Source organism: Leptosomus discolor, chromosome 14 (assembly GCF_034619465.1).
Source record: "Leptosomus discolor isolate bLepDis1 chromosome 14, bLepDis1.hap2, whole genome shotgun sequence".
Classification (NCBI taxonomy): Eukaryota; Metazoa; Chordata; class Aves; order Leptosomiformes; family Leptosomidae; genus Leptosomus; species Leptosomus discolor.
The window spans coordinates 16947691-16971621 of NC_141404.1; the positions used below are offsets into that span (position 1 = coordinate 16947691).

Genomic DNA, 23931 nt, shown 5'->3' on the forward strand with positions numbered 1-23931 from the left:
ATGCCTCCACTCTCCCAGGGTGTGTTGTCCCACAGCGGGGTCCGGTACCTGGCCTGCAACAAGCCAACCGCACACCCAGAGCCAAGAGATTTATTTATTTCAGTCCTGCGCAGAAAAGGCTACTTGGGGGAAACTCCACAAAGCCAGCACGCCTCCTCGCTTCGCTTTGCAGTTTATATACACTTTTACTGCAGTGTTCCCCCACCTTTGACTCCTCCCAAATAATATGCAATTAATTAGGGAATTACATGCAGTTACATAACTCGATTACTACACATGCTTGGAGGGTACCTATTGTTATGCTGGCTACTCTAAAGCTAAAATATAAACAAAATTAATTAGCCTACAGATTTTCAAGGATGTTTTTCCTCAAAAGTGTTTTTCACTGACAGGTTGGCCTTGCCCAGATCCCATATATCAGCACAAACAAGCAGGACCATCTTGTGGTGCATTGGGGGTAGGATGTTTCTCCTTTTTTGGCCTTTCAGTTCTTATTCAAGTGCACAGTCGTTAGTGAGGTATGCATTGCTGATAGACCCCAAGGGGGCCCGAGTCTTGTGAAAAACAGGACCGAGCTTGGGAAAGAAAAGGAAAAAGGAGAAAAAAATGCCACTGCCTCCTGTACATCAGATACGTGTGCCCGGTATAGGTGAGTGTGCTGCTGCCTCACGTCCCTTGCAGGTGGAAAAATTAACAGGAAAATTCCCTTAGCACAAGCCAGTGCCGTAAAAGATCTTAGCAAATGGGTTGTTAGGCCTCCACTTTTATTCCACAATGGAGAGCTGCATGTGTCCTGCTTGTGCTTCGAGCTGGAAACAAAGCTGCCCAGTTGAAAGTCCAGGGTGGACTAACAGAATGGGTTTAATGGTCTGAACTGCACAAAGCAGTGAGCAGAGCACTCCGGGAGTTCATTCAGGATCCTGCTTTGTCTTTTGCTCAAACACCTTAAACTTCTCGCAGGGAACATCCGGTACTAAGGGCTTCATCAGAAGGCTTCCACCCAATCCCCAAATTCACCCTGCCTGTTCCACAGCTTTCAAGAGGGGTCAGGATCACAACGGAGGGTGTAGAATCCACAGGCCAAAAGCTGCCTTTGGAAATCCGTAGGGAATAGAATCCTCTTGCAAACCAGAGTGAAAACCAAAACAAAACGGTATTGGAAAACAATAGTTTTTCCTCTCTGTATAGTGTGTTTACTCTGCAATTTACTTTTCTCTCTGAAGCAGCCCCTTCCACTGCACGGATATTAAGGACTGTATGGAGTGTGAGTAACTTTTTTTTAGAGCTTCTCAAAGCAGGAAGGGTGGGAATTGCCAGAATGCCAATGTTTGAGGTGACACAAGGTTTCCCCGTTAATGGACATGACCACCTGCTGTTAAAGATAACCAGTCTCAATTTTGGTGTGTCACCTCCCCAAAATACAGGTTCTAGAGTATGTGCAGGTGCTGGCAAACCACCTTGTGACCACACTGCACCGACTAAATCTCAGAAGCTAAGCTGTCCTGGGCTTTGGTACGAAAACACAGCTCCAAACCTAACTCAGGCGTTAGTCTAAGAAAAACTCTGAGAAAACTCATTTTGCACACCGCCAGAAGCTCATTTTAAAATACGGAGGCTTGGAGCCTCCTCTAGTGACCGCTATCCCCCATTGCAACCGTTTTTTAAACCGGGATTTCACCCGGAGCCCATCGCTCCTCTGCCCCCCGCCCCCCCCGCCGAGCCCGGCTCCCCTCAGAGCGCGGCGCCGCCAGGGGGCGCTTTCCCGCCGCCGGCGCCACAAGATGGCGGCGGGCGGCGCGGCGCTGGCGGCAGGCGCGGCGGTGGCGGCGGCGCTGCTGCTGCTGCTGTGGCGGCGGCGGCGGGCGGCAGCAGGCGGCGGCGGGCGGGTGTGCGTGGCGGTGCTGGGCGATCTGGGCCGCAGCCCGCGGATGCAGTACCACGCGCTCTCGCTGGCCCGGCATGGCCGCGGCGTCGCGCTGCTGGGCTACCTCCGTGAGTGAGGGCGGGCGGCTCCTTCCCCCCTCCCGTCCTCCCGCCCGCCGGGGACGGCGCCGGTGTGAGCTGCGCTGAGGCGGCGGCTGGGTTGGGGTCGGGCCGGGGCGGTGCGTGGGGTCGCTGCTCTGACGGGGCTCTCCTGTCCGGCAGAGAGCAGGCCGCACGGCGACGTGGTGCGGAGCGGGAAGATCCGGCTGGTACCGGTGGCGGAGCTGCGGGGGCTGCGAGGTGGGTGCGGGACGGCTCCGGCTCCGGCCCCGGCCCCGCCGGGCGTCCTCGGCCAGGGGCTGCGGGGGAGCGAGGACGGCCGACGGGGCCGGGGGCTGGAGGGTGGCCGTGGTGGGGGGTGCTTGTGTTCGGGGGGAGCGAGATGAACGTCCAAAAGGAACCGCCCGAAGGGGGCGGGGGGCTGGCCCGGGGCGGGTGTGTGTCGGCAGAGGCCGCTCCTCCTCGGGGCCTCCCCGCCGGCTTTAAAACACTTGTCTGTGCAGTATTGCAGCACATTCATGCAGCGTGAAACGGTGAAATACTTGTCGTTTTCCTTTTTTTCTCCCCCCACCTTGTGTGTTTGTTTATCCATACGTACCCTGCCTTCTTTCTGTACGAAATGGGAATTAGTAGGGACTGTGAAATCTTTAACAACTGATTTCCATTTTTACACCGTGCCGTTGTTTTAAATCTTTTCTCTGCAGAGGTGGCTGGTTCCGTTTGAGGTGCGCGTTTCTACAGAGCTGTGATATCCTTACCAGGTTTTCTGTTGTTTTGCAGTTGGCCCGAAGCTTTTCCAGTATGTTGTAAAGGTCATTGTGCAGGCGGTGCAGTTACTGTACGCAATGCTGACGATAGATCAGCCATCCTATATTCTGCTTCAGGTGTGTTTCCTGTTGGGACTAATTTTAATAAAAATAAATAGTACTAAATTGCAGGGCTTTTTTAGCAGTCTCAGACATTGTTCTGATTATTTTGGAGCTAAAGCTGGCCTAAACAATAGTGTAGTCATGTATCAAACTATTTTTTTGGCTCTAAACTTTGATTTTTCTGTTAACAACCCACTTTTGTTCTTCCTGTTAATTGTTGAGCTTTCAAACTTCATTGGCTTGGATGGTAGTGAAGGATAAATCTTAATAGAAATGTTTGTGTTTATTGGAGGGGAATTTTGATCCTGATCCAACAGTAAAAGTGGAAGTGCCTACCAGTCGTCATAGGAGAAGCTGGCAGTTCTATAGTTGGCGAATACAAAATCGCCTCAGTTCATTAAGATCCTTTAAAGCGATGTAATTTCAGTCATTTGATTCTCTTTTTCTGGTAGTTGCTCAGTGTTTGTCACTTGACCACAATTTTAAGCTATTTTAACTCGTTTTATTTATTAAACAGAATCCTCCAGGCTTACCTGCTATAGCTGTTGCCTGGGTAGCATGTCTTTTCTGGAGAAGCAAACTGATAATTGATTGGCACAACTATGGATACACTGTGATGAGTCTGAGTCATGGAAGAAATCACCCGCTCGTACAAATTGCAAAATGGTTTGTACAGTAATTTCTTCTCCTCTGTACAAATGACGTAGCTTTGCAGGATTCAGAAGAGTGGAAACCAGTGGGGAGAACATAATTAGTGAAGGGCTGTTTCTGTGAAGGATTTCTGGGTTTTGCTGTGTTAAGCCCGCTTTCTGTTTCAGAAAGGATCTTCTGTAAAACGCCTTCGTTAAACACGTGGGAAGGCGATTTGATGAAGTAGGCGGGTTGCTCTTATGTGCATATGCAAACTTTGATCTTGTTAGAATGACTTTCTATGTACTGGGGTTTTTTATTCTCTAATGCTGCTTTATCTTCCAGCTCACCTTTAAAGGTCTGTTTCTTGCTGAATCTAATTGGTTACATGTAGATAAAGGCTTTAAAGGCTTTCAAGAGTGGTGTTCTGAGGTCTTAGGAGATAAAGGAGTCATGCTTTATCCGTTCTCATAAACTGGTACTGCTTCAGTATAAGGAGTCAAACAATAATTGGTAATTATGTGTCCATTACTGGGGTCAGTTTGGTTTCTTTTGGTTTTATTTGGCTTTTAATTAGCATGGGCACTGGTGGGCAGTTATTATTTGGCAAATGCAATTGCCTGCCTATGGTTTCTAACTGAGATTTAACTTTTGTCAGGTATGAAAAGCTTTTTGGGCGTTTGTCTGACTATAACTTGTGTGTCACTAATGCCATGAAAGAAGATCTGTGGGTGAAATGCAACATAAAGTAAGTCACGTACCTCTTGTAACAAACTAGTAGGTGTGTATGCAAAGTAAAATGAACGAACGTATCCCTGGTGGCTCTGGATTCAGAGGAATCTTAGAAAAGCAGCTTTCCCGAGCCCATCCATCACCACTGAGACGTTAGCTCAGCTCTGTAATGAGCTAGCGGAGTGTGGGCATTCAAGATTCTTCTCGTTACCCTTCATAATTGCCACACGATTGACTAGAAGGCAGCAGTCCTGTTAAGTTTGCCACCAGCCTGCCCGTAGAATGGGAATGAGGCAGACCTCACTGCGTTTTTGAAGTTAGTGTGCCCTGCAGGTTTTTCTTTTGCCATCGGAGGGCTTTAAGATCAGTTTTTCTCAGGAACAGTTATGAAGTAAGTTTGAAAGTCTGCAGTTGTTACGGTTGCGTTACACCGCTTGAATACGCTCACAAGAAAGGGATCCTTTGTTCCAGGATTAATATGTCCAATTTGGTGTATTCCAGCAAACGTCAGGAATATAGAGAGTTGTAAGAGTCAAAAAACTAATTATTCTGCTGTATTGATTCACTTACTTTCTGCATTACATTGTTGTAGCCTGGCACTGTGCCATATACAATTTGTTACATCTGTTTTTTATTTAACTTGTGAATTTACTTTGTTCTAGGGCAGTAACGCTGTATGACAAGCCAGCTTCTTATTTTAAGGAAACACCATTAGAACTTCAACATCGTTTATACTTGAAACTTGCCAAAGACTACGAGCCTTTTAAAGCGCGGTATGTGTAAGTAAAGCATGCGGTTACTGTCCTTAACCACACGACAAAGTTACTGCACTTGGCTACCAGACGTACTTTGGTGTGGAGTCACGAGTCCGTGGGCCTCAGCAGGCAGAGTGGTCTCTGCGAGCTCTTAGCCAGCAGCAGCTGATGCTGTGCAAGTGAGCTCGATTGTTGCTCCGAGAGGCCAGAGTGAGCGAAATCATGGAATGTGATAACACAGTGCCTGGTGGGTGAGATAATAAAGTGGTTTATTTGTAAAGAAGTTGGCACAAGTGCAGCAGCAATCTGTGCTAGAGTATCTCTGGGATGGAACTCAGCAGTTGTCTAGTTCCCACTGAACTAATGACAGTGACTGGATGCTTTGTGGATAGCATCCCTTCCTTTCACCTCCTCTGGAGAGCTTTCCAGGTGGTGGTCTGAGCGTTAACATGTTCCTCTCTGGCTATGTGCAGGCTGTCTCCTAGAGCAGCTGTAACAGGGAGTTACTTTACCAAACTAATGCTTGAAAAAGAAGCGAAAGCCACAGTATGTAGTGGTTTCTTTTTGGGGAGGCCCACCACAGAATGTTTAGGTCTCAGTGCAGCTGAACAAACGTCCTGTTGGCCCCCATGCTCTGCTATGTGTTTGAGACAGCTGGAAAGGGAGGCTGACTATTTTAAGGAAAACACTGTGTTAGAAGATGGAATGGTGCCTGTAGCAATGATGTCGTTAGGCTCTTCGTAAGAATATGAAAGATCCAAAATGGTCTCTCGGGTGCCTCTGCAGCTCGGTGCTGTAGTGACCGTGTTTCTAGAGAAGTTGAGCAGCAAATCTGGAACCAAGTGTTTGGAAATTCATGCCGGTTAAGTATAGTGTTTCCTTCTGTGGTTGCTGCTGGGTTTGTGTGGTCTGTACTCAGAAAATTCTGTTTCCGTAGTACAGAGTCTGTTGGTTGGGATGCGGAGAGGTCGGCCTTTACAGAAACGGATGGAAACCACGGACAGGTGATGAAAACCAGGGGGCGGCCAGCTCTTGTCATCAGCAGCACAAGCTGGACAGGTTTGGATACGGATAGTTTTATTTTTACTATTTAACCCCTGTTTAACAAAAGTCAAAACTAGGGTTGTTTATGCCTCCTCACACTTGACATGCTGTGCAGGCATGTTTACGTGATCAGTGGTGAAGTTATGTTTTTCCTTCATTTGGCTGGAAGAATTTGAAGACAAGTTGTATATAATGTACCTTGGTGGCTAAAAATGAATGGTTTTTTAAGTTGTGTTTTAATTGCAGAGCTACAGTCTAGAGGCTCAGCTCCGAGAATGATTAAAAGACATTTCCTACTTAGTTGTTTTGACTTTCAGTCTAGGTGTACTGTCTTGCATGGTCATGTAAAATAGATTAAGAAACTAAAATGTTTACTCCTTTATTTCGGTTCATATTATTACATAATTTTCTCTTTTTTTTTTTTGTTTTGTTTTTGTTTCCCTCCCTGTGAGAAAGGGAACAGAGGAAACAAATCCATTGCTAGTAACCATGGGCAGAATTGTCTATAGCTTTGAATTAACAGGGCAATTTCTACACTTAATGCTCTAGCTTTAGAAACTGGACTTTAACTTTTTTAACTTGATAGCTTCGAGGATGTGCAGTGTTTGTGCCTTGTTTCTTTGCTGTGTTCCCAATAAGGGGAGTAAACAAGCCTTGTCTGTGATTACAGACTTAGTTATGAAAATAGTTACAGCAGATTTTGAATTGGAAAAGCGTGGTCCGTACTTAAATTGTGTAGGTGAAGGTGAGGAAAATCTTGATTGTTGTCACTTAAAGACAGTAGAAATATGAATGTCACTAATAAAGCCTTCTCTTCCAGAGGATGAAGACTTCTCAGTCCTTTTAAAAGCTTTAGAAGGTAGGTAAGGAGTGCATCATCTCACCTGTTCAAAGGGAAGGGTGGTATTCTGGAGAGTTCTGAAGGCTTCACTAAAGAACAGTGCTTCCGTATTCAAGGGAGAATGCCGGTGTGTTTGATTAATTAGCAGCGGTTTAAGAGTAATAGTTGAGCTACGGAAGTGCAACATCTGGATTCAGTTAAAGTAGTTGTCAGGGAGAATTCTGTTTCTGCCTGGCTTGTAAATGGCAAGCTAAGCTGCGGCGTACGCTCCCCATGGGCATCTGCTAGCAGGGAAGCGGGAACACGCACTGCCTCAGTTTGTAGGCTCTGCAGCTGCAGTTTGTAAATCGATAGGCTGAAACAGCGGATATGCTGTAGTTGAAGTGCTTGGTGAGCAGTGCATTTTAAACAGCCCATCGTTTATTTCGATAGAAGTTTGTCAGTTTTACCACTGCAAGGTTTGCTACTATTTTCCTAGGTATATGCTTGTAAGCAAAGTACTTGAAGCAGGAAGCTAAACAATTAATATGCTGTGATCATTCTTAAACTGAGTATCCGTATATTTGTCAACTCTAAACCAGTTTTTTATCCTGTCCAGGTTATGAGCAGTATATCAATGAGGGAGTCGAGCTTCCATCTTTAGTGTGTGTGATAACAGGTAATAGTTTATTCACGTCACAGTCCTTTCGGTGCTAATACAGCAGGCTGCATTTTCGCTTTGTTCTATGCAAACTCTTCTGTTGCTGGTGAAGAGGGAGGAGGGACTGTTGTCTTTGGTTATAAGAGTAATGATTTATAGTTGGACTGTTACGGCCGTGTCATCATGGCACAGCTTTAAAGAGAAGCTCTCCACCTCCCTACAGTACAGCTATGCATTACTCCAGAAGGATTTAAGCTCAACGTTGAGATGATGCTGCAAAAGAAACATAAAATCTGATGTTTGGAGTCTTAAGCAGAAAGATTTTTATGTAGTGCTGGAAAAGAGGACCGTCAGATGAGGTTTTGCCAAAAAGTTACATAGACAGAATGAATGCAATTTAGTTAACGTCCTCATTAAGAGCAAACTAAAACTTAGTGTGACTTTTAAGGGCCAACAGTGCTGATGAAATTTCTCATTAGTGATTTGGTTATCTTATGGCTGTAGGCAAAACACAGGTCAGGACTGCGGGAGGCCAGTTGTGTGAGGGTCACCAAGGCCAAGTGCCGGGTCCTGCACTGGGGTCACACCAACCCCCGCAGCGCTGCAGGTTGGGGAGGAGTGGCTGGAAAGTGCCCAGTGGGAAAGGCCCTGGGGGTGCTGGTCGAGATCCAGCTGGACATGAGCCAGCAGTGTGCCCAGGTGGACAAGAAGGCCAACAGCATCCTGGCCTGTGTCAGCCATGGTGTGGCCAGCAGGAGCAGGGGGGTGATCATGCCCCTGGACTCTGCCCTGGTGAGGCCGCCCCTCGAACGCTGGGTGCAGTTTTGGGCCCTTCACTGCAAGGAGGACATTGAGGTGCTGGAGCGTGTCCAGAGAAGGGCAACGGAGCTGGTGAAGGGTCTGGAGAGCACGTCTGGTGAGGAGCGGCTGAGGGAACTGGAGAAGAGGAGGCTGAGGGGAGACCTTACTGCTCTCTGCAACCGCCTGAAAGGAGGCTGGAGTGAGGTGGGGATTGGTCTCTGCTCCCAAGTAACAAGCGATGGGACGAGAGGAAACTGCCTCAGGGTGTGCCGGGGAGGTTGAGATTGGACATGAGGGAAAATGCCTTAACTGAAAGGGTCATCAAGCCCTGGACCAGGCTGCCCAGGGGAGCGGTGGAGTCACCAGCCCCAGAGGTATTTAAAAGACCTGCAGACGCGGCGCTGAGGGACAGGGTTTAGCGGTGGACTTGGCAGTGCTGGGCTAACGGTTGGACTTGAGGATCTTAAAGGTCTCTTCCAACCTAAACTGTTTTGGTATTCTGTACTGCTGGCAGGCTCTTCTAAATACTGAGAAAGAGAGAAGTCGAGGTTCATGGTGCTTTCAAGGGATGTAGTCTTTTACGTGTCCTTCTGGGGATTGTGTGTGGTAGGGTTTTTGATGTACCTGGTACAACAGGAGTTTGTCAGCTGTACAGTGAGATGCACGGACCATGCTGTTTTCGGTCATCTTGATAAAAAAAAAATTAGATTTTTTTTTTCTGCTTTAAACAGGTAAAGGACCTCTAAAAGACTACTACAATGGACTGATAAATAAATTGCACTTTAAACATATCCAGATCTGTACACCGTGGCTTGAAGCTGAGGATTACCCTCTTTTGCTTGGTAAATAGTGGATTGTGAAACGGGCTTGGGAATGTGTGAGGAACAGCTTAGCACAGTTGCAGAGAGCTGATACCGATTTTGTAGAGAAGCTGAATTGCTGATTTTCTCTACAGTTTTTCGCTGTTATCCCAAGGAGCAGGTGTGGTACTGGTGTTGCTGGTTTAGCCTGTTCTTTGTACTCTTTGTTTCTTCTAAATGTGTTGAAATACAGTGTGTGTGTCCCGGTTTACTTTCAGGGTCACTTCAGTAAATGAAATCATAACATTGTTGGCTGAGCAACCGAAAGTAGCTGAAATTCTAAATGAATGTGTCCTTGGAATAACCGTATTCCCTCAGCATGTTCATTGTATTAGCATAAAGTGTGAGTAAGTGTAACAAAGGAGTGAAATACATACTCAACTTGATTGATTATTCTCAATTCTGCAGGGTTAGAGTTTACCCATTTGTATGGCTGGAAAACACTTTATTTTGTACTTTTTAGCTCAGGAGTATAATGTCTGTAAAATCACACTGTAATTTCTCTATTTTGCAATCACCTGCACTGGAAGAGGTCGCTAGTGAGCCGTGCAGCCTATCCTGGGTGTGGATTGTGATGGAGCTTTCCTGTGCACTTACCCATTCTCAGCAGATTAAGAGGCAGAAAGGCTGTTTTAAGATAAATGAAATTTAGAAATTCCCTTTAATTTAATATGCACTCGCCTGGTATGTTTCTAAAGCCTGGCTAATGTTAGTCATAAAATATATTGTGCTTTTTTTCCCCCCTGAGTGCTTGAAATGGAGTCAGTCTGCGTGGTGTTGAAGGTAGCTCCTGTTTAGCTTGCATCACCCAGAGCAGTACAGAAACAGAAAGCTTCCCAGTAAGACCAGAAGAGCTGCTTTCAGCAAAGTCAGCCTGTTGTCTTTTGCTTTTCAGGCTCAGCAGACCTGGGGGTGTGTCTTCATAAATCATCCAGTGGGTTGGATTTACCCATGAAGGTGGTAGACATGTTTGGCTGTTGTTTACCTGTGTGTGCAATACATTTTGAATGGTAAGAGCTTACTTATCCTGACCCAGTTTAAGTGGACCATGTAAAGCAGTATTCTTGCACAGCAGGAGTTCAGCAGCTACTGCATGTGTCAAGTGAGAGTCCAGTATGATGCCATAATAACTTTTTTAAAATTCAATAAGATAAGTTAGAAATCAAGGTTGTTTTATTTTAAGTTAAAAAAATTAACACTAGTTTCTACAAAGCTAGGAGTGTTTAATGCAACCACTTGCCTTAAAAAATAATGACCCTGAAATCCTTTATTTCAATGTGCTGCTTTAAAAAAAGCTTCCTTCTGCAGAGATGGGTCTCTGTTCTGTGAAGGGGGAGTGAGTGCACAGTCAGTCTGGGAATTTATGGTCCTTTGGGGAAATAGTAGCTTTTACAAAGAAAGGTACATTCTCTGTGAAGGTCTCATGAACTGGCTCATGGACAGATTTTCTTTGAGGGTTGGTTTTAAAGTCGATTATTGCCCTGTTTTTTAACGTGTGTCCAGGTGAGCGGCACAAAGACAGAGCAAGGGCCGTTTCGGGCTGTAATGGTAAATTTAAATAGTCAGACATAGAAGGGAGAAACAATCTTTGAATTTAAATGTTTAAAACTGCCTCTTCATTCCGTTTTGTCAGGTGTGAAGCTGGTATCAAGCCCTCCGGGGTTGTTATGTTCCAGATACCTGGTGTGGTCTGTCTGGGTGTCAGTGTGCAACTTCGTAAATGTCTCTGTCCCTTGCGCTGCTTTTTGTCTCACGTTTTCTTATGACTTTTGTTCACAGTTTACACGAACTTGTGAAACACGATGAAAATGGTCTGATCTTTAGGGACTCGAATGAACTTGCAGAACAGCTAAAGGTAAAGGCTTGGCGGGTTTTTCCTTTCCCACTGGCCGTAACTGCAGAGGTGCCACTGTGTGGGCCAGCATTCCACGTCAGGGTGTCATCTCTGTGTGTTGCATTCTCAGAAGATACTGCTTTGCCTGGTGAATGTTGTTGGCTTCACTTCTGTTTAAATACGAATCCGAAGCTGGAAAGAACATTTTAAATATTGTCATTGTTCACTATTTATGAGGCCAGACCAAAGAGGGCACTCTCACTGCAGCATTGCGGTTGAGGGTTGACACTGGGGAGGCTAGAATGACCCTAAAATGTACTATGATGGTATTTGCCTGTCTTTTTCCTTCTTAACTTATAGATGCTTTTCTTGGGATTTCCTACGCTGGAAGGCAAACTTCACAACTTCAGAAAAAACCTTCGTGCATCCAAGCAGCTGCGCTGGGATGAGAGTTGGGACCAGATTGTTCTTCCTTTGCTTGGGCAGAGTGAATGACTTTTTGCAGGGGAGGAGGGTGTCAAAAAAAGCAAATACGTTCCTGGAGCTGCACAGATTTGATAAATAGCGAATAAACCCTTTGTGTTGTCTGTGGGTGCAGTTTTTAACTACTTCCCCTTGGGGCACGTGTTGGGACACACCGCGTCCTTTACGATTGGAGCTTCTCGTGCAAGTAGCGGTAGTGCTGAAGGCGCGGCAGAGGCTGCGGGTAGTGTGCCGCCTGGGTGTCGGGGGGGCATATGGTTCCTGTGCCAAAGAGCTGGAGCTTTGCTGTCTGGGCTGCCTTGCCCTCCTTGGCACTTGGGAGGAGCCTTGAGAAAGTGGGAGGGAGGTTTAGTTGCTTTAGGAACTCGTATGTGCAAAATCCGTTGCCTGTGCTGCTTAAGGGTCATTTTTGGTGAAGATCCTTGAAGGCAGACGTAAACTATTACCACTCGCACAGTGAGCATTTTCGTAGGTGATTTGGGTGTGTTTTCTTGCAAATGGGAGATGCCTTTTATTTGAATTGGTTTATTTGCACTGAGGATACAGGGGGTGTTATCTTTTCAGCCAGTCAATACTCTTGGCCAGTCTTCCCTGACGAGCGTGAATACTGCCCTGTATGACTTTACCGAGACAGAGCCGTTTCGTGCCAGAGTTGTTTTACAGTGTGTGCACGAATGTGAAAGCGCAGCCGCCGGCGTGCAATGGCTTTGTGGAACACTTAGAGGAAAACTGACCCTTCAGCGAGCGGTGTCCTTGTGCACTGACATCGACGTGCCCGTTTACCTTGGGAAAGAACAAACAATAGATCCCTTTTTGAACAGGTGAAGACAAAAGTTAAAAGTAAAACCAAAAGGTATTATTAATGTATGTCTAACCTAATAAAAGGGCATGTCGCTTCCTGATGCTCACTCAGGTGCACCCTTCCCCCTTTCCCTGCTCATGTCAGTGTTCCCAGGCAGACCTGATGCTTTTTGCATCACCTTTTTGAGTCTAAAATGGATGTCGGTCACTTATGGAATAAATGTGCTTGGTTTTATCATGTGGGCACTGCTCAGAGGTGGTGGATGATTACAGCGGGTTCTCGACTGAAGTATGGTCCATAAAGATTTACTTGCTGATTTTTATAGATTTTCTTTTTTCTCTGTTGTTTCCGAACAAAGCCCTGTCCCATGGTTTGGCCATTCCCTTGTAGCCGGTGATGCGCACGTGGAGGTGGATGAGGCACTTCTCCAGTTTCTTCGAGTCACTTCTCTAGTACTGCTGTAGTGCCAGAAGCTTTAGAGAGGTTTCATCTTTGTATAATATTTTTCAAGATCCAAAATGAGCCCTCTGTACATAACTTTTGTGTGACCTGAAGAATTTTGTCTGAGGGGAGGTAAAGGAGCTCCTGTTTGGGCTACTAGCACGATGTACTCTGTAACTAGTACCTCCAAATTCTTCCTTCTCAGGGAGAGGTAGCGGAAACCTGGGCTGGGGTTGCTTCTGCATAGCTAACTGAACGCGAGCAGTCGTGGCCCCCTTCAGCTTGAAGAATAAGACCCTTCAAGTTACCTACTGTCCCTTTTCTCTCCAGTGCTACAGAAGGAGGTGGCTAAAGTGTTCATTTTCTTTTCTGGAGCTTTTAAAACAAGGTACAGAAAAGGGAGTCAAAAAGAGGAGAAAGAGCAGCATATTTGGCTTCCTGCTTCAGGCCCAATACTGTTCCACAGGAGTGATCAATGGATTACGGAAAGTTTCAAAGGTGAGTGCAGTTCTTCCTCCTTGCGGTGTACGTAGCACGTCGCTACAGAGTACGAGTCTCTTTATTTCCTGGCTTCCCAACAGCCAGCTGCAAAAGTGGCAGGCCTTCTGTGAGAGAACTGTAAGTCCAGTTCTGAGTTTTGTTGTTGCTGTGGAGTAGGGCTGCACCTCACTTAGAGCAGTCTGGCCTCCTCCTCCTCCTCCAGCATCACGTAAGGTCCTGACACCACCTGCTAGGTTCACTGCGGGCATTACTTGTTAGTGATTTTTAAGCTAAGCCACACTGCAAGTATATACAGACAAGTATAAAAAAAGAGCAGGCAATTACAGCTGGTTTTAATGTTAAAAAATAGTTTATTACCATGAAACATTGTTTTGCTCCCTTGTCAGTGTGACATACTCATCCTGTGAGCCCGCAGATGTGCCTCCATAATTCACAAATCAAAACACAGTTGGAAAAACCCCACATTTCGATTCTGTTGTCTTCCACAGAAGCAGAGTGCAGTACGATTGGAGCTTTTTTTATCTGCTGCTTGAGGTTCACAGACACTTGTCGGGGGCAGCAGCTCTGTGCAGACATGCCGGCAGTTACAGGAAGAACCGTAACTCTGTGATGACAGTGTGTGTGTGTAGTTGTATCCTTGGTGCCGCTCCTGTACATTTCTAGAATTCAAGATAATCTTGTTGCAAGGACGAGAGTGCTCCTCTTGGTCTGAAAATTCTGATTGTACCCTATTTGCCAAGTCTATATAAACAGCTGTACAATAGTGATGTTTGGCTGCACGTCATAGAGAAAAATACTGTTGCTGGGGGCTGGAATAATCTGCCATCTGATCCCAACTCTATCTGCAAAGAGAAACGCTGGGAATCACATTTCTGCTTAATAAAACGAAGAGCAAAAGTTGCATGTCGGGTTTTGTACGAACAGATCGTTACCAAGCTGTTACAGCAAGCTCCAGGCAAACGCTCACAAGTGGGGCTTTTAAAAGTTAACAGCAAGGCCTCTGCTGTGCACTCAGCAGGACTTTGTGAATGAACCACCTGTAGAGCAGCTGCACAGCTACTGCAAAACACAGGCTTGTGAAGAGCGTATGAAGAAAAATCCCAAATCCCTCCCCATTTCATTTAATCTCTAGCTGGGTTTTTTAGCCCTGAAAGAACAGTGAAGGCAAGAGAAAGGTTTTAGGCTGCAGCTCAAATGTTATCACTGGGGCAGTGCAGCACAGGTGGTTTTCCTCCCTTAAGCTTAACCCTTTTTTAGCTGCCTGTTGCACCACGCTTGCAATTCCTCTCGGGTCGCTGCTAACAGATGTGAGCTGTGATGGGCACGATGTAGCCAAAAGCTACGATCCAACGGCCTGATCAAATCCACGTGGAAAAGTTTCTGCTCTTGGGCAGACTGCTCTTAAACCCAGCGCTGGGATAAGAATCTCCCTGCAGGACAATACCCATTGCCACAAAATTCATCTCTACCATGGATTAAGTGATGATGCACTTTGTGAGACAGGCACCTACCGAGTTCAGCCTGGAACAGGCGATACGTGTCTGGATTCCGAATGGCGAAAGCAATGTAGACCTCGGGAGGTTTTCTGTCTGCTCTGGGAGTGGAGAATTTTTGTAGCATACCAATAAGGGCTACGGTTACCTCTGGATCATATACCACATCTGCACGAGAAGGAAAACATGCAATATTTATGGAGAATTCAGCAAAAAGGAGAATGAAAACTACAGACCAAAAATATAAAATATTCACCTCACAGGAGAATACAATTTTTGTACTCGGTTAGTTTCCCAAGAAGAGAGCTTAGACAGTGCCTCTCTTTGACATGCTATGTCAAGCTGCCCTCATCTCTGATACCAGTCCAAAATGGCTAAAAACCAGTGCTCCTTTTTGTAAGGGGAGTGTCAGACACTGTACTTAAGCCTGTCTAAAGGGAGACAGCAAAAGCATTGAGTGTTGGTGCTCTGCTACGGCTGTCCTTGGCGGAATGAAACCACGTTGGTCAAAATCCGTATTTTAGAGCCTGAGTGGAAGAGACTGGATTTGAACTGCAGTTGGTTTTAATCATTTCCTTGGGAGCAGAAATCGTGATGAAAGGTAAAACCCATCACTTGGGGGTACGAAATGTCAGTCTGGCTAACGACCACGGGGATTCCAAAACGTGTCTGTCGTGTTCAGGACTGACACTCCAGAGGTTGTGGTGGTTCATCGCACAGGGATGGGGAGGTGCGTGTACGCGCTGCTGGCACGTACCACTGGCACACACCGCTGGCTCTCGATGCAATAACGAGGGAATGTCCTGCAATACCCCGTGACGGCAAACAGCCCCTACGTATAAATCACCTTCCGGCGTGAGTTGCCTTCATGAGTCGGACTTGGGCTGGTTTGTGCATTCTCTGAACACTATGGTTGGTGTTGGGTGACACGCGGTGACTTCATTTCACAGAATTCATGTATTTAATGCATCATGTGATACCTTTGATGACAAAGGCAGTATATTTTGTCATTTTTTTCACCTGAATTCTTATGTGACTTTTGCTTTGCAAAACCCCAAATCAGGGAGCAAAACCCTGTAGCGACAGCCAAGAAATGTTACTATTGCTAGATTTTCCATTATTCTATTTTCTATAAACTCCCTCCAGATTTCGACATAGGCAAGTTCTAAAAAAGGTTTGTGTTACCTTTGTTGAGTTTTTTAATATGTTATCCCTCCAGAGAACGCCAAGATTGCCTGGTATCATTGATGGGGCTCCTACGAGTGACAGATTTATCATCTGTTTCTGGATTTAAAAAAATCCAGAAGGGAAAAATAACTTGCTGCTTGGCGTTACGTACACAACTGCTGAACGCCTGAAAGGGACAAAATGGTGAGATGAACTGGGAGAAGCTCCGTCACACGCTGCCCGATTCGGTAACTGAAGCGGGGCTGAGCGAGTCCCGCACACGAGCACCTTCGTGTTTCTCTGACCTGGTTATTGCCGCACACAGGGAGGCGTGATCAGAAGCGTAAAGTACCTGCTGCAACGACGACGTCAGGGTGAAGATCCCACAGTTGGTTTTCTGTAACCGAGCCCCAGTCGAGTTCTGCAACCATTACTTTTGGTTTTTGGCAATTTGCTGCTTCTGCCTTCTGGCTTGGGGACTCCACTTGGATAGGACGAGGACCTTCAGGCTCCAAGGCAAAGCCATTCAAACGGATGTTTTCTGCCAGCTGTTGGAGGACGCCGGGGTGGCAGTCACTAAATACGTACGTCTGGGGATTGCAGGTTTTGCAGATTGCAATTCCAGTGAAGCCAATCCCACTTCCCAGCTCCAAGACTGTCCTGAAGAGTAATGGAGTCACAGAAGTACTTATCAGGACTCTAAAGGGAGTCAAAACATGCCAAGTCTATCGAAGGGTAAAATCAGTTACAGGTTATTTCAACAGTTTTTGAGTAAACCATCTACAATCTAATCATTGTCTCAAATAACTGGGAGCGTTGGTAAACGCTGAAGATGCAACTGTAAGCATAAAAATTAATTACTTGAAATACTGCTTTTGCATACGGTACGAGGCATTTCCTCTATGGGGAGGAGACACGTTCCCGCCTGGTTTTAGACTTCTGTCTCCATCTAAACCGGCTGTCCAGCTCTTTTCGTACTCAGGGGGGAGAAACAGACACTGCGGCAGCGCAGTTCCTTTCCTTGTGAGGTCAGTATCTTAAATTAACTTCACTGAATTCCTCCAAAGTGCTTGTTCCTCCTGACTGCTTAGCAACAAAGCCGAGAGGATGAGATCAGATGTGCTCCCCCCATGGAGCAAGGCGCACTAGACCAAGTTACTGGCTAGACAGCGCGGCAGCAGCTTTACAGAGCAGGTCAGGCTGCGTGGGGTTGTGGTTTTGATCTTAAGACCAGTCTTAAAAGAACTCCAAGGTCCTCTCCTGGATTAAAGTTTGACTGTTGCAGAACAGACGAGAGCAGCAGTCATCCAGTAGCAAAAAGGTGTAGTCATTTCTGTTATTTTGGGGTTAAATATTGTATATTATTACATTACAGTTCAGCAGCTCACAATATGAATAATGAAAATACCATTCCTCACCTTTCCATCAGTGCTGTTACCTGTTACTGAAAGCCGCAGCGTTCCCTATTGCCCATTCCGCGAGGTGAAGAGCAGCGTCCCACGTGACGAGCCCCGTGGTTCCTCCAGAGATAATGGCCACGCTCTCGGACAGGGTAACACATTCTCCCGTGGGCTAGAGGACACGCGGGAAGGCAAAGAGGGATCAGCACAGACAAGGAGTTTGACAGTTTAGAGTCAATGTCAGCGCCTGGAAAAAGGCAGGAAGCACTCTGGGTTTCGGGGAGTTAGTTTTAAAACCAATTATTGTTTAGTTGAGATAATTAAAAGTTATTTATAACAATACAGTGTTAGTTCTCACCAGTAAGTAGTTTTTGTAACAGTGAGTAGATTCTTCTTCACTTAGAATATCTGCCAGTGCGTCGTACAGTTCATCCAGGGGTTCGGCTGCTGTGGCCTCGTGCTGCGCGGAAGAGAACGGGGCACGTTCGGGTGTCAGATTGTCACAAAACAGAACATGTACACGCAGCGAGTCCCATTTTACTACATTGTTGGCCATAAGATTTTACACTGAATGCTATTTTTTGTTAATACAAATAATTCAGCTTGGCCCACAATATAAAACTGGCATATTTTCATGGGGGGGAAAAAAAAAAAAAAAAAAAAAGAGTTGCAAGCAACATGAGAAGCTGGCACTACCTTTTTGATGAGTTCGGTTAGAAAGCTCCTCCTGTACTTGGTGGAAGGAGGGTACTTGACACACAGAGGGTGGAGAACGGTCTAAAACAACACAACAACAGCTGCGATTGAAACCAACGGCCAAGTGAGGGTTTTATGAAAGGCCGCACGGGCCAGAGGAGGAACGCGGGGGCCATGAACGGGCTCTTTGTGCCGTGAAGTCGCCACGTGAAAGTGATGCTGAGCCGGAAAACAAAGTTTGGCGATTTCTGACCGGCTCGGTAGCGCACGGGTCCGCGGCAGCGCATGGGTTTCTCATTTTCTCAGAGTAAACAGCACCATCGAGCGGAATGGCAGCCCCGTCAGCTCTGGCTGGCTCTCCCCTTCCCTCTTTTTCGGCTTCCCGCCTTATTTGCGCTCTCCCGTCAGCCCGGGCCCCGCCGTGCCCCCGCCATCCCCGGGGCCGTACCTTGTGCAGAATATCCACCAGCAAGGAGGGATCCGGCCCGGTCCGCAGGTGCCGTTCAAGTTCCTAAAACGGAGGGGACAGGGCTGAGGCCTCCCCCCGCCGCCTGCCCGCGGAGGCCGCCGCCCGCCCGCTCCCCGCCCTACCGGCCAGGGGAAGGAGCCGAGCTGCCGGGCCGCCAGGAAGCTCTGCTGGAAGCGGAGCCCCAGCTCCGGCTCGACCATGGCCGCCCCGAAGAACAGGCCCACCTCCCCCAGGAGGGCGGCCCCGCGGCGGGAGGCGGTGGGAAAGGAGGCGCCCTCCCGCCTAATTAAGGGCTCGAACTCGGGTCGTTCGGATTAAAAGTCTGATGCTCTCTCGGCTGAGCTATCCACGCAGGGGGCTCTGCTGACCCCGCTGTGCCCGCCCCGGCGCGCCCTGAGGACGTCATCGCCGTGCGCCGCGGCGAAGGACACGGCGCCCGCCTGCCGCGCAGAGCCGGGCTAGGCCAGGCCAGGCCGCACCGGGGCCGGCGGCGCCATGAGCGGCTACAGCGAGGACGAGAAGCTGCGGCTGCAGCAGCTCCGCGCCCTGCGGCGCCGCTGGCTGCGGGACCAGGAGCTGAGCGAGCGGGAGCCCGTCCTGCCGCCGCGGCGGCTGGGGCCGGTGGCCGCCTTCTGGGAGCGCTTCCTGCAGCCCGGCGGGCTCTGGCGGCACCAGGTGAGCGGGGCGGGGGACACGGACGGACGGACGGACGGACACACACACGGCCCTGCCGCCCCAGGCCTGACGCGCGTCCCTGTGCCCCACAGGTGTACAAGGCCTGCCAGACCGGCGGCTTCGTCGTGGCGCGGGTCCTGGTCCCCGCCTGGATCATCCTCTACTACCTGAAGTACCACGTCATGGTGCGTGCGGCCCCCGAAGGAAACGCGAGGTTAAGGGAAAGCGAGGGAAATGGAGGTTCACCCTGCAAGAAGCTCTCTCGTGGGGGGGGGGGGGGGGGGGGGGGGCGATGCAGCAAGCCATCGCAGAAGGGCTTGTACGAACGTGCTGCTGCGGGTTAGGGTGACTTCCCCCGGTCTGTTCACGGCTCGTTTTCCCTTCCTCGGGCGGCACAAGTACACTTTTGGGTAATCTTTTATGAGAGCGGCTCCCTTTCACCGTGCTGCCTCCTGTGAGCCAGAAAGCTGTGTCTGGATCGTTGCTTTCCTGGAGGGACGGTGACCCTGGGGATGAGCAGGCTGCGGCTGCTGGGGTGGGGAAGGGCAATGGCCAATGCACTGCCGATGGAACAGACCTTCCACTTCTACAGTCTTAACTTGCTCGGGAGGTGTAGTTGTATGAGCCTCAGATATTTCTTCAGCTAATGGAAAGAACCCAGCTTGTACTCCATAGAGCTTGTGTTTTAAAGGGGTTGTTTTCCCCATTTTGGAAGTCCTTTGTAGTTCCTCTGGGTGACACTCCTTTTTCTTTACCCCTCCCCTCTCTTCTCCCCCCCCTACTTCCAGAAATTGCCGCACGGTGTCATTACGTCTAATCCACGGATATTCCCAGTAAGTCTGTTAATACTTGTTTTATCTTCCAGCTTTGTAAAACAGGCAGAAAAGGGAGAATTTCTAGAAGGATGAGCTTGGTTCTGTGGGCAGGCTGCCCGGGAGCAGCGCAGTTACAGTATTTCTGAGCAGTTTTCATCTTGTCCTCAGAGCAGCCAGTCCCTTTCTCAGGGGTACCTCCCTCGGCAGCGGCAGTACCTGGCTGACAGCACTGCCCGTCCTGGGCGGAAAGCACGGACATTCCCTGACGGGAATGCAGGCGTCGGTTGCGGTGCAGGAACAGCATCTTTGCGAAGCGGGTTGGGTGTGTAAAGCCCCTGTGAAAGCCTGACTGTTGCTGCATGGAGTGGTGCAGGAGTGGCTCTGCTGCTCCTCGTGACGGGAGCGGCGGCTGTCAGGAGTCGTGGGGGGTTTGGCACTAAGTGTGTCAGTTCTGGCCGCATGAGCTTGGTCCCAGGCATCCCTGGAGGTCCCCTACGCTCAGGAGTCCCCAGAGAGACAAGAGCCGCGTCACCTGAGCTTGGGCTTAGGTTTACCAAATGGAGAGTGTCAGGTTGGTTGGTCCTTACCAGTGTTCAGGCTGCTCTGAGCCATTGCTCATTGCATGATGTAGCGAGTCAGTGGGCAAACATTGTCATAAAGTTTAGCTCTGCTGCTCAGTTGCGCTTTGTTTTGCATAACACCCACTGAATTGTGCTTTATCTAAAGCGAAATAGTGAAAAGTTCCATCCTTAACAACCACACAGCCACGTGCTGAAGGCCAAGCTGGAGGCCTCTGACTTCAGCCTAGTTACTCCCTCAAGCTAGGGCAGCTCGGTGGGCCGAGACGGTGCCTGAAGCGGTAACAAACGGCCGTTGGGCATCAGACTGGTTTGTGAGGGATCACGGGGCTCTTCGTGGGCTGCGGGTTTGGCGGCTCACTTGCAGTTGTGCTGTGTCGAAGGTGGTTATGCAGCGCTCGAAGTCCGAGACACGTTTTTAAAACCAGGTAGTCTCAAAATGTTTGGCTGCTGTTGTATAGCTGAAAAGAAGCGTAAAGCAAGTACAGATTTCGGGTAATTTGGCTGTGATGTTATTTCAGCATCCTGGGAACTGCTGGGTGAGTGAGAGTGTTCCGAGTAAGCTGTAGTAAGATTTATTTTTTTTGTCTGGAAGTGAGGACAGTTACAGCTTAACAGAAAGACTGTGCTGTGTGCAGGGTGTGGGAGGAAATGCTCACCACACTCTCTTATTCCATCAGGGGGACAGAATTTTGGAGACGGGAGAAATTATGCCACCCCTGAAAGAAGATCCCGACGAGCACCACTGATGGCCAAGTGCTGATTTCCTCCTTCAGCAAACAAGGCGGGAACTGCAACTGTTTTGTCTCTTCTATAAAAGAGTCTTCATTCTGCATCGCCTCAGCTTTTCTGTCCTTGACTTTCTCCTTATCCACATTATTCCAGTTGCTGCTCGTATGGGAGTTCCTTTTGCCTTTGGTGAGCTTTATTGCCAAGTCCTGGTGATCTCCCACCCGCTTCCTCAACTTTTTACCCGACCTGACAGGATCTGGCAGCAGGATGATGTGGGTCTTACAGGAACAGGAGGGACGCTGTAGGGGGTTGTGGAGTAGTCTGCTCAAAGGAAGGGTGTCACGGTGAGCTCCTAGTAAGCCCTGCTGCCAGAAGTTCTTTACCCTTTCACACTTTCTCCTCCGTCTTCAGCCCTTTCTGAGTTGGAGCTTTCCTGCCCTTACTGGCCCCACGTACCTGAGCAGGGAGCTGGCACTGGTGATCCTTACGGATCCCTTCCAACTTGAGATATTCTGTGGTTCTAAGTATTTTGGTGGCTACTTTGGGGATAGAAATGGTTAAACCATTTGGTACATAAGGGGAGGGGCTGGGGCAGAGGCATTATGGAACCATGTGAGACCAGTATAGCCAGGGTTTGAGAGGTCAGGGTGATAGGCTGGAGCCCCCCTGCAGTGCCTGGGGGCAGACAGACCCCTCGTAACCCACCACAGCAGGGCCGTGGCCAACACAGGGCTGAAAACTCGCCTGCAGTCAAAGGAGATCAGGGAACCCGTGGACCCCGCGTCAGGCACCCGTGCTCAGCCCGCAGCCCCCAGGCCCTCGCCAAGCCCGTGGCCATCTCTTTCCTCGGGTAAAAGGCATCTCGGGGTGGGAGAGCAAGTGAGGAATAACGGGGAGGGGGTGCAGTTGTGGGCTGTGAGAGGGCAGAAGGATCCTGTGGGTCATCACTGGGAGGCTCTAGAGGGGATCCCTGGGGGAGCTGGAGAGTCAGCGGGGGCTGTTGGGGCACACAGGGAAAGGTTAAGAGTCAAGGGGGAGACTGGGGAGTTGAGGGGGGCTATTAAGGGTTCTCTTAGTGGTAATAGGGGGGCAATGGGGTTAACAGAGGGGCTGCAGGGGGGCTGAGCCCTGTCCTTCCTTCCCATGGCCATGGAGGACGCTGCCCCATGGCTGTGGGAGTCCCTGTCACTCCCTCTGCCCCATGGTGTGTCAGTGCCCCCAGCATGGAGTTCCCCAGGAGTGCGTCACCCCCAAACCGCCGCAGCCTGAAGCGAACCTTCTCCTGCACCAACTTGCTGCTGCTCAGCCTGGCCGACCCTGGTGACGCCGTGGACGGGAAGGCCTCCCCTGGCCCCTGCCCGCAGATGCCGTGCCCTGAGGATAACACCGAGCCCACTGCCCTGCCGGTGAGTGACCCCTGGGGTCCCCTGCCACCCCCACCCCACTAAGGAGAGACTGGTTGGGGCACCCCACTTCTCCAAGGTCCCCCTGTATGCTTCTGTGAGGCTTGTGAGGAACGGGGGACTGTGACATCTCCTGAGGACACCCCATGCCCATAGGGATGCCTGCTACCCCCAGGGCTCCCAGATTCACCCTGGGGAAGCCCTGACACCTCTCCCCTAGTGAGAGCTCCCCCAGGACTACAGGGAATTCATAGAACCCCCAGAGTCCCATGGACAGCTCCACAGCTCTAGCACCCCTAGAGCCACCCCTGATCCCCCACGATGTGGGGTCCAGGTGGCTGTTCTAGGCCACAGACTCAGTCCCAAGTCTCAAGGTCTGGTGTGAGGCCCCGGGGATCACCTTGGCATTTTGGAACAGATAACCCTCCCTGAGTAGAGGGAACGGATACCTCTCCCTCAAACGGGGAGAGTTTTGAGTGTCACAACCCCACGAAAAAAGACAACATGAGGCACGGAACATATCCCGGCACAGTTATGGCAGGAGTGTTCGTCACCGCTGCCGCTCCTGTCTTGCTGAAGAAGATGGCACATGGTGCTGGGCGAGCAGGAGGACTGCGCCCGCCGCAGGACACCGTTCTGCCGGCAGCGTGCTGGACCTGGGCTGTGAACGTGCCTCCCTACAAACAGCGTAACTGGGCCTCAGTTACACCGCTGGGCTGTCTGAGTTCCCTCGTGCTCAATGTGGGTGATGCACGATCTTGACAATGAAATCAAAACTCTTCGGGGTTTGTGCAGTATTGTTCCCTTAAACCTCCTCGGTGTTACCCACACACGTATACCACCCACATACGTACACCCAGCAGTACGTCTTCTACAGAACTTTCTTTTGAGATCCCTACTAGCTAAAAAAATATCAGATCAGTGATAGATACTATATTTAGTCAAGAGTTACATTTTTTTTGCACCTGTCTTGTTACAAAAAGCCGTTACAACAGCTCAAGGGCACGGGGAGGAAGACCTCCTCCCAAATAGGTGACGGACCACATGCTCTGGGCCATGACTTCCATTCCAGCCCTCCGGAGAGCTGTCAGGACCTCCTTGTTCCTCGGGCTGCAAATGAGAGGGTTGAGGGCAGGTACCAGAAAAGAGCCCCTTGCCAGTCCGAGCTGGGGTAAACTGGAGGCAGAGCAGGAGGTAAGGATGGAGGAAAGCGCTCATTAAAAGCTTGGTGTCTTGGGAAACGAGGACTGGAGGACCCTCAGGCGGCTGAACACACTAGCCCTTCCT

General features: G+C 49.1%; 3 protein-coding genes across 8 annotated transcripts; 2 read left to right on the forward strand and 1 right to left on the reverse strand.

Annotated features, from left to right (window-relative positions):
- Window positions 1–1781: 1781 nt before the first annotated feature.
- Window positions 1782–11567, forward strand: ALG1 (ALG1 chitobiosyldiphosphodolichol beta-mannosyltransferase). 2 transcript variants are annotated; one of them, XM_086472888.1, is made up of 13 exons: window positions 1782–1992; window positions 2146–2223; window positions 2764–2867; window positions 3370–3518; window positions 4141–4230; window positions 4877–4987; window positions 5907–6028; window positions 6834–6872; window positions 7453–7512; window positions 9027–9137; window positions 10051–10165; window positions 10935–11010; window positions 11350–11567. In XM_086472888.1, the coding sequence occupies exons 1-13, from the start codon at window positions 1782–1784 to the stop codon at window positions 11482–11484; spliced, it is 1401 nt and encodes a 466-aa protein (XP_086329014.1). In that variant the 3' UTR covers window positions 11485–11567. The 2 variants fall into 2 exon arrangements, with proteins under 2 accessions (XP_086329014.1, XP_086329015.1); XM_086472889.1 differs by lacking the exons at window positions 1782–1992; window positions 2146–2223 and having other exon boundaries at window positions 2793–2867; window positions 4877–4993.
- Window positions 11568–13543: 1976 nt separating this feature from the next.
- EEF2KMT (eukaryotic elongation factor 2 lysine methyltransferase) lies at window positions 13544–18641 on the reverse strand. Of its 2 annotated transcripts, none has more exons than XM_086472933.1 (8): window positions 18564–18641; window positions 18421–18483; window positions 17973–18053; window positions 17635–17736; window positions 17315–17448; window positions 16229–16536; window positions 14728–14877; window positions 13544–14058 (listed from the first exon to the last, which is right to left on the reverse strand). In XM_086472933.1, exons 1-8 carry the CDS (start codon window positions 18639–18641, stop codon window positions 13958–13960), a joined length of 1017 nt encoding a protein of 338 aa, XP_086329059.1. In that variant the 3' UTR covers window positions 13544–13957. The 2 variants fall into 2 exon arrangements, with proteins under 2 accessions (XP_086329059.1, XP_086329060.1); XM_086472934.1 differs by having other exon boundaries at window positions 13544–14054; window positions 14724–14877.
- A 295-nt stretch (window positions 18642–18936) lies between these two features.
- Window positions 18937–21342, forward strand: NDUFB6 (NADH:ubiquinone oxidoreductase subunit B6). Of its 4 annotated transcripts, none has more exons than XM_086473182.1 (4): window positions 18937–19125; window positions 19209–19301; window positions 19905–19949; window positions 21190–21342. In XM_086473182.1, exons 1-4 carry the CDS (start codon window positions 18937–18939, stop codon window positions 21256–21258), a joined length of 396 nt encoding a protein of 131 aa, XP_086329308.1. In that variant the 3' UTR covers window positions 21259–21342. The 4 variants fall into 4 exon arrangements, with proteins under 4 accessions (XP_086329308.1, XP_086329307.1, XP_086329309.1 ...); XM_086473181.1 differs by having other exon boundaries at window positions 18937–19116; XM_086473183.1 differs by lacking the exon at window positions 19905–19949.
- Window positions 21343–23931: the final 2589 nt, after the last annotated feature.

Excerpts from the sequence above, each read along its gene's own strand:
- EEF2KMT (XM_086472933.1), bottom strand. The coding sequence starts at position 18,641 with ATGGTCGAGCCGGAGCTGGGGCTCCGCTTCCAGCAGAGCTTCCTGGCG. Across the intron at positions 17,737-17,972 it reads TAACCGAACTCATCAAAAAG|CACGAGGCCACAGCAGCCGA; the intron begins GTAGTGCCAGCT and ends TCTTCCGCGCAG. Across the intron at positions 16,537-17,314 it reads GCTGCGGCTTTCAGTAACAG|GACAGTCTTGGAGCTGGGAA; the intron begins GTAACAGCACTG and ends ATTACTCTTCAG.
- ALG1 (XM_086472888.1), top strand. The coding sequence starts at position 1,782 with ATGGCGGCGGGCGGCGCGGCGCTGGCGGCAGGCGCGGCGGTGGCGGCG. Across the intron at positions 2,868-3,369 it reads CATCCTATATTCTGCTTCAG|AATCCTCCAGGCTTACCTGC; the intron begins GTGTGTTTCCTG and ends TTTATTAAACAG. Across the intron at positions 10,166-10,934 it reads TGTGCAATACATTTTGAATG|TTTACACGAACTTGTGAAAC; the intron begins GTAAGAGCTTAC and ends TTTTGTTCACAG.
- NDUFB6 (XM_086473182.1), top strand. The coding sequence starts at position 18,937 with ATGAGCGGCTACAGCGAGGACGAGAAGCTGCGGCTGCAGCAGCTCCGC. Across the intron at positions 19,126-19,208 it reads GGCGGCACCAGGTGAGCGGG|GTGTACAAGGCCTGCCAGAC; the intron begins GCGGGGGACACG and ends TGTGCCCCACAG. Across the intron at positions 19,950-21,189 it reads CTAATCCACGGATATTCCCA|GGGGACAGAATTTTGGAGAC; the intron begins GTAAGTCTGTTA and ends TTATTCCATCAG.